This window comes from Rattus rattus, chromosome 2, assembly GCF_011064425.1.
Source record: "Rattus rattus isolate New Zealand chromosome 2, Rrattus_CSIRO_v1, whole genome shotgun sequence".
Lineage (NCBI taxonomy): Eukaryota > Metazoa > Chordata > Mammalia > Rodentia > Muridae > Rattus > Rattus rattus.
Window position 1 is genome coordinate 96,898,613 of NC_046155.1, and position 16,453 is coordinate 96,915,065.

Consider the following 16,453-nt stretch of genomic DNA (forward strand, 5'->3'; position numbering starts at 1 on the left):
GATATTAATTCCTTAAATATTTAGTTTACTTCTCCAGTGAATCAGCTGGGCCTGGAACAATAAAGCAAAACTCTATTTAATAATTATAATAAAAAAACTTGGTAAAATTGAAAATCCCTAGAAAGCCTGACAAAGAAAGAGCTCATTAGTATAGACTTTGTAGCCATTTACAGGACAATAAGGAACTGATAATGATAACTAACCATTTTGACGACTTAGAAATGAGTAACTTAAAAACTATAAACTACCAAAGTTCAACAAAGATGAAATAGCTAATCCAGTTTTCCAACCATTAAAAAAAGTGAGTTCATAATGTGCATGCTCCCAAAATAGAGATCTCTGGGCCCAGCTGATTCACTGGAGAAGTCAGCTAAGATTTTAAGGAATTAATACCAATCCTCTCTCATCTTTTCTAGAAAGTGGAACACTTCAAACTCATTCTGAGGCCTCTAGTATCTTGATAGACCCAAACTAGACAAAGACACTACAAAATAAGTATACATCAACTCAGATAATCTGAGGAACCAAGTTCAAAATCCCAGATCTACACAAATGCCAGGCAGTATGGTGTCTTGCCTGGATGCCAGCATCCAGGAGGTGAGAGGTAGAGACAATGGATCCCTGAGGAAGCCAATCAACTGAACTAAGCAAACTGGCAAGCACTGAGTTCAAGTGAGAATCCCTGCCTCAGCCTACAAGGTAAAAAGTGATCATGGACACCAGCAGTAACCTCTGGCCTCCATGTGCACTTGTACACATGTGCACAAAAATCTTCACGCATGTCTACACGTACTTACATGTGAACACACATACACATGCCTATCACATACATACATTAAAAAAACTCATACAGAGATAAAAACTGAAACCATCGTTGTATAAAAAAGAATTATATACCATAACTAAGTAGGGCTTATTTCATATATGTAACTGGCTCAATAGAAAACAACACGTGCCATTCACCATATCAGCAGCTAAATATTAAAAAAAAAAGATTAGGCCACATCACTTGAACACAGAAGAACATTTGACAGAACCTAACATGAAGTCATAATGAAAAACCTTAGGAAAGTAGAAATGTCCCATTTCAACTCAAAATGCATATACACAAATCCTGTAACAGGCTTCACACTCAACACTCAAAGACCCAATGCTTTCTACCCAAAACCAGGATCAAGGCAAGAATGTCTGTTCAATTCCTCCTGCTTACTATATATTCTAGCTAGTGAAATAAGACAAAGGGGGAAGGAAGGAAGGAAGGAGCTGGGCAAGAATACTGATTGGAAAGGAAGAAAAGCCATGTCCTTATTTACAGATGACATAACGAAATACATCCTACATACATAGGAATCTCAAGAAATCTATGTTCTATGTAGAGACTCCCAGAAATAATAAAGTCCAGCAAGCTACAAGAATACAAGTTCAGGGACATGTTTACAAAATTTACTCAGGGCTATAGCTTAAAAAAACACTTACAGACATTTCCAACTAGAAACTGAAGAAAGAAGTAAAAAGATGTAAATAAACGGGAAGACACACTCTGCTCTCGACCACAGGACCAGGCTGAGGATACCCGGCAGACCTCACCCACACTGTCCAGTTACCTGACTCCTGTTTGATCTGGATGGTGGGTTTGATACCAGGTGGCAGTGGTGAGTGCTGAGGCTGTTGCTGCTGCTGCTGCTGCTGTTGCTGCTGCTGCTGCTGCTGCTGCTGCTGCGACACTGAGGAAGGCTGGGCCCCTGGCTGCGGTGTCTGCGGTGGCACTTGCTGTAACTGCTGCTTCGGAGACTGCTGATGCTGCTTAGGAAACTGCGCGAGGATCTGGGTAGGGCCGCTCACTAAGCTTTTGGGGGAAGGGAGTCTTGTTGAAGCCACTTTGATTGCTGATGTGGATACACCTACAGAAAAGAAAAGAGGATTTAGGAAAGGGGAGGGTGGGCAGCTCAAAACAAGGAGGATTTGAACCATTCCATCAGTGTACTCTCTTAGAAATACAAAAGGTCAAATGAAAAGTCAACTATTGTAAAAAAAAATCTACAAAGCTCTTGTTATAGTCTTGCTTCATTAACAAGGTTCTAATTTTTCTTTAACCATCTTGCTATTTTCATTGCTGTTTAATTCTATTAGAATTGTTGGTTGCTAGTCCAATCTTTCTTTCTTCCCTCCTTCCTCTTTCCTTCCTTCCTTCCTTTCTTCCTTCCTTCCTTCCTTCCTTTCTTCCTTCCTCCCTTCCTTCCTTCCTTCCTTTCTAACAAACCCAGTTTTTGTTCCCTTGAGAGTCCTCATTCCTGGGCACTGGTGTACACGTCTGTGGAGGCTGGTCTCCATGCCAGCTTTAGAGGGCAATTCTAATTAACCCAGCTTGTCATGGCACACCACTATTTTTTCTGGGAATAAAGTAGAACTAATTATAGCCAACATGCTATGAAAGAATCTTTTCCTAGAGAACACCTACATAAGGTTTTCTCTTTTTTAGGGGTGGCACTACACAAAACAGAATTTTCTCTTCTTTCTTTGGGTACTTTCATAGCTGGCTATGATACTTACAATGCACTCATCTAACCAACGATGAAGTTACCCAAGGAGGGAAAAAAATTCCTTGATGGTCCAACGATTCACCTAACTGAACTGAAGCCTTCTTTCTGTCTGATAGATTTCTGAAAAAATAAACTTTCTTACAGTTACAAACCAGTCAGCCATTCAATGCTTATTTATGAAAAGTCATTCATTGTATCGATCGTCACTTTTTTTTTTTTTTTGGTTCTTTTTTTTCCGGAGCTGGGGACCGAACCCAGGGCCTTCCGCTTCCTAGGCAAGCGCTCTACCACTGAGCTAAATCCCCAACCCCCGATCGTCACATTTTTCAAATGGATTTAGACAGTAATACAGTCATACTCTAGAACAATAACTTATTGTACATGTGAATGCTCAAAAGAATACAGGAAACACCACTAAACAAAACATATTTTCCAAAGTCCACCTTTGAAAACATTAGGGATGAAGCTACATTGATAATTTTGATTAAATATGTGCTATGGTTTATAGAAAGCCCATGTGTTGAAATTTAGTCCCCAATGTAATGAAGACTAGAAACGTCATCTGACTTAATGATTACGGTTTAAAGTAGAGCCTTTAGGAGATTAAAACTCAGCAGAAAAATCAGGGAGGCCCATGATTATCAGTGGCTTTTTAAGTGGAAAGGAACTCAGAGAGAGCATACATATGTGCTCCTTGTCTCTTGCCATGTAACAGCTGTACACTGTCTTAAAGATCTGAAAACGAGAAAGGCTGACCAAATGCAGTTCTTGATCTTAGATTTTCAAACCATAAGCCAAAATAAATTTTTTCATTATAAATTTAACCAGGATGAAATACTTCATTGTACCAAATAAAAAATAGACTGATTACACTATAAAAGAGCTAAAAGTTGTAACATGAACCTTAGAGAAAGAAGGAAGCTCAAATACCTTTTTATATAAAAAAGTATAAATTTGGGCAAAGAGATGGTAAGTATTTGCTGTATAAGCCTGACCATCAGAGTCTGATCCTCAAAACAATACACATGAATGTGGGGACGAGGACTAACGCTACAAAGTCTTTTCTTGGCCACCACACACTTCATGACACATATACGCCTGCACGCACACACAATATTAAAAATAAAGTGTACGTAAAGAAAGATAATATATGAAAGAGTACTGGCCATATTTTGTGTACTTAAGATAACAAAGGGGGGGGTCAGGAATAAGACAACATACTAGTTAAACAGTTTAAAAGTTTTAAAAAAATCTTAGCTATTCCTGGCTGGTGTGATGGGTTTACAGATAAAAAGATTGCTTCCATGCCTACGGACCTGAACTCAATTCCTAAGACCCACATGGTAGGAGGAGAGAGCCATTCCCTCTGACATTCACATGTGTGCCATGAATGAGCATGCCCATACAAATAAACACAAAGCCACATTTACACACAATATAAATAATCCTTTTAAAAAGGAAAGAAAGAATCCCCCATAATTGTGTTTTATTTTATATTGTTTTATAAACAAAAATAACAAGGACTTAATATTAGCCAGACTATGTGAAGTAATCTAACACGATTGTTCAAGAAAATAAAGTGTGCACACGGACAACTCCCAGAAGCTCCCTTTCCCACTGAAAACTCTTGCTGCAGTGATGGTGAGGCCTAGTAAAAGTCACACAGATATTAATCTAGAATACCAAAACCAGGAAATAATCTGAATAATAATACATGAGTAATAATTAATTGTCTAACAGTAACAGAATTAAATAATAACAGACAGTTATAGAAAATAGAAGAAAGCCAACGATGTTGAACTTTCAGAAAACATAGTAAACAGAGTAGGAGTTTTTTACTGCATAAACAAAAACAACACTGCTGGTGTGGATAAAGGCTCAATATGTTAAACAGGAAGGGTATTATAATAGGGCTATGGGCAACTGGTGGACTTGTTTTACTTTTTTTCTTTAAAACTCCTGAATCCACTGGTTTCTGACTTTAAAAACTTAAACAACAAACAAAAAACCTGCTTAGATGCTAAATGTAGACCATCTCATGAAGATTGAGATGTCTTCAAAGCCAGTCTAGGAGAACTACAGTCAGCAGAAGACTGTCATACTATGGTGAAAGGAATACACGAAATCCATAGAAAATATAGAAAGAGGATAAATTAAAGAAAAAGGTTCTTACTAAGTAAGAAATAGAAGCAGTAGAATAAAGACGCAGTCAATGTAAGCAATTAGCAGTGTCCCGTTCTTTGATTAATCAAAAGGACAGACAACTAGACAGTCAAAAGTTATTTACAACTTCCAATTTTGAGCAAAGAATCAAATAAGAAACAGTCACTTAAAAATAAACTAATTTCACATACATGCAAAACACACCAATTTACACCTCTATGATACCAGCATGAGACTTAATACCAAATTATAAATTCCCCTTTCCAAACATTAAAGGGCACAATGTGTACAATATGCTGCTAGCTTTTACCTAAGGAAAAGTTTAAATATGTATGTATTTGCTTCCACATTTACCAATGGAAGAACTTAGAAAGTAATGGGGGTTGGAGAAGCAAAGGGCAGGACAAGATGTGGGAGTTCCCAAGACAGGAACCAACGAACACACACACACACACACACACACACACACACACACACACACACTCTCTCTCTCTCTCTCTCTCTCTCTCCCCTCTCTCCACACTCCCTCTCTCAGTTGTCTTCAAAATTCTGCCACACATGGACAGAATTGGCTGGTGGCGCACCACTCACCTTGTGCTACTGTTGACATGACCACGGATGGTGTGGAAGATACCACTGCTGTTACTGCAACTGTACTAGAAATAGGTGATGACGCAGAATTGCTGTTGCCATTGCTGCTACTGGTGACCAGAGAGGCCTGGGATGCAGTTATAACAACAGGTGGCTTCTGAGTGGTGGAGGCAATGACTGATGTTGGTACAAGCTTAGTGACTGCTGCATAGTTATGGGATTTGGAGAGAATGTTGGGCACAAATGTTGAACTCGGTGATGTGGTCACTATAATCACCTAAAGAAGGAAAAGTAAGTTATTTCCATGTACCTACTATACACTATTAGTGCATTTAAGTTCATATATAATTCAAAACTAAGCTCTGCAATATGAAAAACAATTTAACAGAGAAAATAAATAATTAACTAAAAGTTTATGGACTCCTTCCTTTAGCAGCAAGTATGCAAACCAGCATTTTCCAGCAAGTATTTTAAGCAGTGGTGTTCGGTGTGCATTATGTTCCTCTGCAAGCATCCCAGCACACTGTACATCCCAGCACACTGTACGCAGTCTGGGGATGACTCGCCTTACACAAGAAAGTACTGTGGACATCTATCTGTTCACCTATAAATACTTATTGAGCATCTACTATGTGCCAGGCATGGTTGTAGATACTGAGAATAGAAGAAAAAACAAAACTTACTTGCACAGAGCTTGCATTTTAGTGGGGACAGAGCAATAAAAATACACAGCATGTAGAAACGAACGGAAGAGACAATAGACCAGACTAAAGATAAAAAGGATGATGATAGTGTTGGTTTTGTTTTTGTTTTTTTAAATATAGTACTCAGTGAAGATTTCTCTATAAAGTGGATATTTGAGTAGAAACCAGAATGAGGACAGGGTACAAACCATGTGCTGTTAACACCTAGAAGGGCACTCGGTGGCATGGGGGCTTGTTTCACTCAAGAGGCTTTAAAGAGCTAAGGGACAGATTGGCATGACACACAACTATTTTGAAGTAATCGGGGACCAGATGTAAAGCCCTGACATTTTGTGTCCTTTCATATGACGTGATACAAGTGGCACCACTTCTCTGTGATCTTCCTCCATAAAACTCATAACCCTAACCTAGTGAGGAGAAAACCATCGCGAAAATTCTAGGAATGGGGTATCTTACTAAAGCACCTGACCTGTCAGTCCTAAAAAAAAACAAACAACAACAACAACAAAAAAAAACCAAAACAGGAAAATCTGAGAAACTTTCACACTGAAAGGTGTTTAAGGAGAGAGGACAGAGAATAGAATGTGGAATCCTAGTGAGAATCCTGGAACTGAAAAGGATAGTAAGTAAAACCCAAGGAAAGCCAGGGAAGAGGTGTAAAGTATGTAACTCTTATGAATTTCCTGTAAATATAAATCTGTTTTTTAAAGTATCTACGTGTGACACTGAAGCTACAGTAGGGCAGTGACAGTAAATAAAGATCAATTAAGAAGTTCTCAAAAGCCAGTAGAAACGTAATGGTTCCTGTGTTCACGGAGCTGTGAGTTACACCTTATAAGGGAACTAGTATGTGCTCCTAGCCTGATATAAAGAACAGATATAAAAAAAGAGAAGCCAAGGTTTATGCAGTAAGGCTGAGAAACTGTAGTTAGCTTCGTGCATTTCAGAGAATAGCACTGAATAAAAGAACCCTAGCCAGCATCACCCAATGTCCTGAAAATAATAAAGTACAGAAAGCCTACAGCAAAGAGGGTTAAAAGCAGAAGCTGGATCAAATATGAAAGCCAACCAAAAGTAAATGGATCTCATATTAAGAAGAATAAGAAGCCATGGGAAGACTTTAGCATAGAAACAAGATGTGATAAATATTTTTAAAAGATCGTGAGAGTGGAAGCTATTACAGCAGCCAGAAAAGAAGTGACAGCAGTTTCTTGGGCTGGGGTGTTTGCAAAAAGAAAGAGAAGTAATCAGATTCTAATTACTCTGACAAGAAGAAAGAATGATAACCGTAGGGTTCCTAGAGCTCCTGGAGCTGACATGTAAGTGGGTTATCTAATTGTCCTGAATCCCACAACACAAGCGCTATTATCCCCCCGTTTCACGGTCGGGAACATAAACATTACTTATGCCTTGCTGTATTACCAGTTTTGCTGAGCGGTGACTAAACAGTGCTAGAGTGATATCCGTTCTTTCACTAAAATTACTTGTGCCTACCTAGGACAGAACAAATTGGTTTGAAAAAAAAAAAAAATCCAAACAAGTTAAGAAAGAAATTCTTTTTCCTTTTACACTACCCCTAAAGAAAGTCTAAAGTTAAATTAGTCAAAAATTTTCTGAGTGATTTTATATACTGTATCTACATCAAGGAAACTTTAACTATGCTATTAGTACATACTTTCAATGTAACAAAGAATTGAAAATTAGTACTTGCCCATTACTTTAAGGAGTCTGTTGTTTTAACAATCAATACATGCCTTGACCAGTAGACACTTGTGCAGAGTTGGTCAGTACAATCACAACTAGGCTGGATTAGCCAACAATATGCAGTATTATTGAAAACAACAAGAAACTATTACACAAACTGATAGGTGGACCAATATGGTATTAGGGTCCTAAGTTTCAGAGTCAAGTGAGTCTCACATAGATCATCTTGCCTCTGCCACTTTCAAATGACAAGACCCTGGACATGCTGAAATTTCAAGGCTCCAATTTATTTTTTCAATAAAATAGGGATAATAATTGTGACCATACAAAATCATTACAAGGATTAGATGGCATGATTATGTGAAGCATCCATGAGGCACATAGCAGGTGGTCAATATTTGAGAGTTAGCAAATGGTGCTTACTAGCAGCTTACTCTTCCAATTTACTGTTAGATGCATGTGAGTGAAGCATCCCACTTCTATTCAGAAAAGATATTCAATCTACTGTGTTTGTTTCATTAGAGACATTTTCTTTCCTTCCTGTTATCACTGAGTGTACAAAGAATTTGTGGCTACCACACCCAAACTAATTAGTGTACTAAAGGCAACTGGGTTTGACTTTTGTCAAACCTGAACCAATAGCCACAGCTTTCCAAGAGGCCCAATGCTGATGACTGCCATACAACAGAGGATTCACTAGGCTTGGCAGGAAAGCAAGCCAGAATTACTAAGCAATGTTGGGCACAGAAGGGAAAGAGAAGTGTACACAGTTCAAATATTTGAAATTCTGGAATGAGAGTATGGAGGCGGGGTTCTAATATTACGAAATGAATAAATCTCAGGTCTTTAGGACCACATTCTAGATTACAGATACAAATGATAAAACAGAGTTTGAGATTTCAGTACACAAATGATTTTCTGATCTATAAAAGGATTCCCAAACTAGAGATCTATCCTGGAGAAGTTGCTTTAAAGCAATTAAGAAACACTTTTAAGTTGTTTTAAAACAAAATAAAACAAGAGGGGAGATAAAAAGGTTTTGAAGCCAAGTGAACCACAGTGTTTATTCAGGCCATAATTCAAATTACTGACCTTCTAGCATTCACAAAAACTCCTTAAGAGTGCTGGGACTTGCACCCTAAGGACAAAATGAAAAATATCAATCAAGCACATGAAAGCATAAAGCTATATTCTGTTGCTCTGTTTGTATGAGTGCTGTACCAGTGTCATTTTAAATGAGGCATATTGACATAGGTGCAAATGTATCCAGGCTAAAAATGTACAACCTATTTATATGTGAATACCGTTTACAAAATCAGAAACAATTATACTTAATGTAAAGTCACTTTACCTACAATTAATTGCTAAGTTGACTTAAATACAAATTGTGAGAAATCCAAGGTAAATACAATTATAACAATGGCCTTGGATAAAAATATTTTTAATCCAATTACCCAGCAAATGGAAAAGAAAACAGAAATGTATTTATTAGTCCTAACCATAATCTAGTTGTCCAAAAAAATCTTTTAAAAATAGATGGCAGAGAAGAGAGATAAAGAGAAGATAGTTTCACAACTGGAACACAGTAGATGCTCAGTAATTATTTGTGGAATAAATAAGTCCTTTTATTTCCCTTAAATATTTATTTTTAAAACACAAGTAAATCTAAATTTCTGAATCTGAATCTGAAAAGGATGATGTGACTTTGGAAACAGATGTGCCCTCTTAAAAGCATGAATCTGACAGCTTCCAATATTCTCACCTCAAATTCTAAAGGTAAAAAAAAAAAACAAGAGTCGGTAAGGAAAAGAAAAAAGAGAAAGAAACCAAAGCATTCAAGTTTCACTTACAACAAACCCTAAACATTTTTATGTAAGTTTACCAAAGTAAATTAGAAAGTTAATGATGTTAGGTGACACTTACTAAACATTGCATGGACTATAATCATTCTCAATGAATAACATCATCTGATTCTGGTAACTTTTTAAAAGTACTAGTATTACTTTTGCTTTAAAAGGAATAAATGATTAGCAGACAGTTATCAGAGGGCCAGTGACACAGTCCTATGGGAAAGTGCTTGTTTAACATGACCAGATACTTGTAATTTATAACATCAATACTTATAGGCATAATGAATAAAAACGAAACATACAACAGAAACAAAAGAATACGGCCGACATGTAGGTACATTTTAGTTACAGCTCTCCTATGCTATTTCTTGAATGCTAAAATCATTTTTAAGGAAATGAAAGAAGAAGAAAAGAGAAATAGCCATAAGATCTAGCAAGGAAAGCAGCTAAAACTATTATAGTGAGATTTAACAACCAGAAACATAGTTATACACTAGTCAGTTGGTGTCAACGCCAGCTCAGAAAGCAAAACTAAGAGCTAAGGATGGTACAGGTCAGTAGTATAGCACTTTCCCAGTATATACAAGGTCCTGAGTTCGATCCCCAGCATCACTCACACATCAAAACCAAAACCAAACCAAACAAAACCTAAAATCTTTCTACCAAAAAAAAGAAATAACTCAAAAATGTTTACTTGAGGGGTTGGGGATTTAGCTCAGTGGTAGAGAGCTTGACTAGCAAGCGCAAGGCCCTGGGTTCAGTCCTCAGCTCCGGAAAAAAAAAAAAAAAAAATGTTTACTTGAAATCAAGTAAAAATGCAAACACTTTGCTTAATAAACTGCAAAATCATCAAAAGCAGTTAATTTCAACATGTTAATGGATAAGCTTTAGTGAACCAGAGGATTCACATATTTGGAACAGTTCATTATTATCAGCAAATTAGTAAAATGCTGACTTCCAAAGATACTCTGCAAAGCAAAAGAGCTGGCATCTTCTAAGTGGATGCTCCATGGCACACCTTAAACACTCAGCTGCACTTAACCCTCGATGCAGACATCACTCTTCCCTGAGATGAGAAGACTTAGAGGCACTTATCGTCTCAGGAACCACAGCACCCTTCCACAGTTTATTCCAAAATACTGACTGGCAGGCAGGTTCACAGTACTCAAAACAGAAAACAGAAGAAAGATTCTTGCCTGATGAAGCTGACCAGTTCAGGAAAACCCTAGGACGAGTGGCGGAAGCACAGGGCAGTGAATGTGCCCATTTCATATGTAGGCTGACTGCCAGACACTTAAGGTCTGAAAAGAAAAACTAACAGAGCATGAGAAAAGAAAGCCGGACCAAAAGGCTTATAAATATAATCAAATAAAAGAATATAATCATTCTATCAAAAGCCAGATGATTTTTTTTCTTTTTTTAAAAAGAAAAATAAGGACCATCTACAGGAGAATTATTAGAAATTTAAAATATGATGGTTGCCCAGTATTCTCATACCTACATGCCTGTGATCCTTAGCACTCAAGGTCAGCCAAGACTACATACATAGTAAGTTCCAGGCCAGAGGAGCTAAATAGTGAGACCCTTCCTTCAAGAAAAATAAAGTATGACAGCAAACATGAACAATTCCATGCAAGTAACATAAGATACTGACTAAGGATTCCGAAAACAGCGAGACACGTTTAACCATGTCAGGCTCTCTTCTAACAGCTTGACATACATTATTTCTAATACCCAAAGATCTTACAGAAACACTGGGCTGTTGTCATCGTTGTTGTCATCCCCCCAACCCCTTGTATTTCACAGAGAACATCTGGGTATAGAATTTAGTTTCCTCATAGTCAAAAGGCTAGCAGCAAGCTAGAATTCAAAATTTAAAAGTCAATTTCCAAAGTCCATATCCCAATCCATTAGGGTACAGGGAGAGGAAGGGGAACTGGGAAAATAGAAATGAAAAGGTATAGGAAAATTAAAAGAGCACTTTAGCAAGTTTCAAATTTTCAAGGATCATAAAGGAAATGCAGAATGTCAGAGAGGTAAGCAAGAACTTCTGCGAACAGAAGTACAGGATAAAAACCTCTAAAGACAGAAGCCTAAGGGTCATGAAGTCTTTGCTGTTTCAGTCCTCTAAAAAGTTTCCTAAGACAAAACCAGAAACTAAAAAGAGAATGTAGCTGGGTATCTCAAAAGCTGAAAGCCAAGAAAAGAAAGTCTTTAAAACTCACAGGAAAAAATTTCCTTTGTCCACACACGGTCTCGAAATGTAATCCATGGGGAACTACCGAAGGGCATGCACTAGCAACATAAACTAATGACAAGGGAAGAGCACAGAGACTCTAAAGAGGAAATGCCAGAAATGTGGTGTAAACGTAGCCTCAGGTCATCAGAATCCATCAGTGTGAAGACTGAGGGCTGCAAGAACATAAAATTGACAGAATACCAAGAACTTGAAGTCAAAATGAACGCACAATACCATACAAAAAATAAAAAGGAAGATTTTAACAATTATTCATTTACCCATATTCCCTTTTTCTCCTAAAATACACTCAACTCTACTAGCAAAGCAAAAAGTGACTTCCTAAACATAAGGCCACATAAATAAAGACTAAAATTGTTTCAAAATGACTTACAATTACCAAACTCAATGTAAGTCTAGACGTAGATCTGCTAGCTGTCATCTTGAGCACATCATCTGGCACCTGAGCCTCATTTTAAAAAGGAAATAATAACATCTACCCAGATATTTTACATGCAGAATTATACAAGAAATGTGAGCATTCCCAGCATAACGCCAAGTACACAGTAAGCCCTCAGCACACAACTGTCAACTCTAAATCACACTGTGTATGTGACAAAGACAGAATGACTGAGACTCCCTCCCCCACCTACCTTCTGTGTTGTGGTGTTTGTTGTCTGTGTTGATGGCTTGGTGAAAGTTATTTTCACAGGTGACATGTGGGGTGGTAAGGAGTTGGCAATGCTCTGCATAATGTTGCTCATCTTGGGACTTCCGCTCACCGGCACAGTGATAGTCTTTGAGACCGGAACAACAGCCTTTGGAACTTCCTTCAGGACAACAGGGGAGGAGCTAGAAGAGTTTGTTCGCCTGCGTTTTCTGGGTTTTTCATCTTCATCTGAGCAGCTAACACCTGAAAGACAACAACAATATTTCTACTTACACAAAACTAGCATTGCCTCTTCTGCTTTCTTTTTTTAAATGCCTGTGTCATCCTTGGCCTTTACTTTTCTTTTATACCCAATCTGTCACTAAGCCCTGACAATTTTCCCTCAGCAAAGTTATCTCTCTGAATACCCACCAACTTTTCTTAAATGACTCTCTAGTTGGGGCTCCTGGCCTCTTGCCTGCATTTTATCAATAACTTCTGAGAAGATACTCCTGCATCTACCTCCATCTACTCTACACTCCTACTACAGCAAGCCTGGAAATTTCTTAACTGCACAGCCTAAAATTCCCTAGGTCTGTAGTTTGCTATCCTCCCAAAATCCTCACTGGACCAAAACTCAAGGACCCCTATCTTTCCAGGCACACAATACCATCACCCTGTCCCCCTCTAAAATCTTGACAAACTGAATTTCTCACCATTGTCCAAAGATACTTCAGCCCCCTCTTATCTTCTGCACCCTGCTATCATCCTGCAAGCCACTCCTCAGTGAAGCCTTCTCTTCTTTGCTGCAAAGCTAGTCCACCTCTCCTCTGAGCAAGCACGTTGTACATCCTCTTCTGTACCACTTACCCCATGACAGTGTAACTGTCTACACATCTCCATATCAGCAAGCCTTTACACAAAAAAGGACTAAGTCCAACTGTTTTGTCTCCCTGGTATGGTGACTTGCACAAAGTTGGTGAATGACTAATAAAACTAGCAATGTCTTTGAACAAACGGATACAGTTCTTGTTATTTGAAAGTGCATTAGCTTGTGAAATAGTTTCTTTACTAAGAGCAGTTTTAAAAATAATTGTAAAAAAACAGGTCTTCAGTGTCATTTCTAAAGACCACTTTGGTTAAATCTACAGAAACCTGAAATAAATTTAACAGTCCATATGACTCTTAACATTTTTGTAGTCTAAAACTCAATTCTTTTATAGATTTTATAAAATTCACATGACAAATACAGCAATGTAGATGGGGAATTTCTTCAGAGCATATATAAAAAAATTACATAGCATGACTCATGAAATTGGTAATAAAATATAAGTCTTTACAGCTTCAATTGTTAGACTCTATGAAGAACTGGCAATGACCTAGAAACCTGTCTTAAAAAAGGGAAATGCCACCTTTAAAATCTACATGAAAATCTCTTATTACTAGAGTAAGACCAATTAAGATTAAATACTAATGATTAAAACCATAGCAAACAAAAATAAAATATGAAACAATTTTAAAATAATTTTTTAAAATAAAATTAAGAGACATTAATATAAGAAAAAGTGGACATCAAACTGTTTTATAGAGCCAAGTATGGCAGTAACACCAATAAGCCGAGCACTTGGGAGGCTAAAGCAGAAGGATCACAAATCTGAGGCCAGCCTTGGCTACACAGATTGTCTCAACAGACAAAAGACAGACAGACAGACTATTGTATAGAGCAGAATAGAATCAGAAGTTTAAAACTGCAAATAAAAAACTTTTGAAGATCACCAAGTAGAAATATAAAAGTAGCCTCGAGAACGAGTCACTATACATAAGAGCTGGAGGATATGTGGGGTAATTCAAGAAAATACTGCAAAGATTGGAATTCTGAGAAAATGTCAAATAAGCACATGCCTTCAGTACCTATTCATGTCTGTGTTCCACAGGAATCAAAGATGTGAATGCCTAATGGACAGCACTGTTCAAAGGCAGATTTCTCATACAGAGCAAAAAATGATGGCATTTCTCAAATCCCAAAGCTGATGAAAAAGCAAGTACCTAGTCAAATATACAGATGAGAAGTCTTCAGAACCATCAAAAGCCAATCACTGAAAAGAGCTTGTGGCCCTATGATTTATTCCAGAAAACCAGATCTACTCAGAGCTCGGACTGCAGCATTTGGTCAACAGGGTCCTGGTAACACTGAGACATCACTTACTTTTGACATATACAGTACTTCCACTTGGCAAGACAACTACACTGGAGGCAGGACTGGCAGGTCTTGGAGACTTAACCGTTGCTATGCTGCCACTTGGAACAGGGGTAGAGGTTGGGGTAGACGTGGTACTTGTGTAGGAATAGCAAACCACTACTGAAGGAATGATAAAAAAAAGTCTGCTGTTAACGTTCACCACATCTGTCCAGACATACAGAGAAATTACTTTTATTGCAGGCCAACTTTATCATTTTCATATGATCAGAAGCTAAAAGCTAATGCAAAGTACTACACTCAAAGGTTAAGGCTATTTTGAAAATCATCACTTAATTGTCTTTCCCAAGTATTTACGGGCTTCTCAAGAGGTAATGGCAAATGGAGAATGGAGGTACAAAGCACTCAAGTTTAAAACTTTATTGAGAAAAAGGGAAATAATTTCTCATAATGGCAGGAACTGGACACCAGGCACAAACCTGCAGTATTTTTAATAACAACAGCAGCAACAATCATGGGGGAATATAATCTCTTTTTAATTTCAGTGATTTCCAAAGGGCTTATATAGGAGAACCAAGCTAGTCTGTTTAAATAAACTAATTCATCTGTCATTTGCCAACCAAGTGGTACAACAATAACTAAAAAAATGACATCAAATTCCAACCTCCTTATCATTCAGTGAAAGGACACAACTTGGGAACACCAAGAATAGCCTAGAGTTAGTTACACCCGGTACTACATTAAATTTTTCCACTGTCACCAATGCTCACACTATACCCTGTTTTAAAGATAAGGAATCCACAGATTACAGATGCTAAGACATGCAAAGGTCACAAGGGTAGGAAATGACAAACTTAGATCCAAACACTGATTTCACTAATAGAAACCCGACTTTCTTCCCATTCTAGTAGCCAACAAGAAGAAAAGGTAAAAGCAGGGAGAAAAGAAATATAACTGCTAACAACAAAGAAAGCAGGAATCCAGTAGGGGCTAAGTATGCACAGATAACTGCTCCCCTGAAAAGTAGTTCCTTAGGCATAAAGCCAAACCTAGACAAGCGTGGAGAGTGTCTCACTCTACTCAAGCCCACTACTAGACAAGACAAAGCACTTTAGTATCACCATTGGTAAGAGAACACAAAGACTTTTAAAACAGGTCAATTACTAGTAAGTAACAAAACAAAATAAAACAAAAGTTACATACCAATGTCAGAAATTCAGCCTGACAAAGCTTTTTGCAATTCTGTAATTAAAATAATTTCTCTTTTAAGTAAAGAAATTTGATTTTGATGGTTACTGAAAGCCTGGCAGTTTCTAGTTTGAGAATCAAAAACATACCAATCTGATAATTTTAAGCACTTACTCTACATAGAGGAAAAGCCCTGAGAGGAATCCCCTCTAACAGCAGTGCTCCTACTCACCTTCTTTGCTTGCTGTCTCTGCAGGCACGGGAAGAGATGCATTGTGCTGCACAGCTGCATTGGCCACAGCGTTCGCTGTCACAGTGAAGGCAGTCTGGGGAACCAGCCTGGGCATCAGTGGTACCAATCTACGCCCTTCGATGGACCACTCTGAAGAACTATTAGGTCCAGACATACTAGACAAAAGAAAAAATGCTGCTACAAGGGTTCACAGTTGCTAAAAAAATGAGTCAAACAAACACAGCTTTTTAAATGATCAGAAGTATCCTGAATTCTGGAGAGGCTTCTCTTTTAAGCAAGCAAGATCAACTTAGAAACATTTAAATTCAAGGAATGCCACACACTGAAAGCACCAAAGTGCTTACACACTTTATTCCATAACCTGAATCCTATAATGAA

The 16,453-nt window shown here is 37.8% G+C and overlaps 1 protein-coding gene across 11 annotated transcripts in view; it reads right to left on the reverse strand.

Annotated features, from left to right (window-relative positions):
• Window positions 1-16,453, reverse strand: part of Emsy (EMSY transcriptional repressor, BRCA2 interacting) — a 68,175-nt gene that overhangs the window by 37,763 nt on the left and 13,959 nt on the right. For 9 of the 11 annotated variants that reach the window (XM_032893003.1, XM_032892993.1, XM_032892996.1 and 6 more), the window contains 5 exons: window positions 16,055-16,230; window positions 14,644-14,796; window positions 12,442-12,701; window positions 5,295-5,571; window positions 1,605-1,901 (listed from right to left, as the gene is read on the reverse strand). In XM_032893003.1, coding sequence (XP_032748894.1) covers window positions 1,605-1,901; window positions 5,295-5,571; window positions 12,442-12,701; window positions 14,644-14,796; window positions 16,055-16,230 — 1,163 coding nt within the window. The remainder of the gene's footprint in view (window positions 1-1,604; window positions 1,902-5,294; window positions 5,572-12,441; window positions 12,702-14,643; window positions 14,797-16,054; window positions 16,231-16,453) is intronic. The other 2 variants (XM_032893000.1, XM_032892999.1) reach the window with 1 other exon arrangement.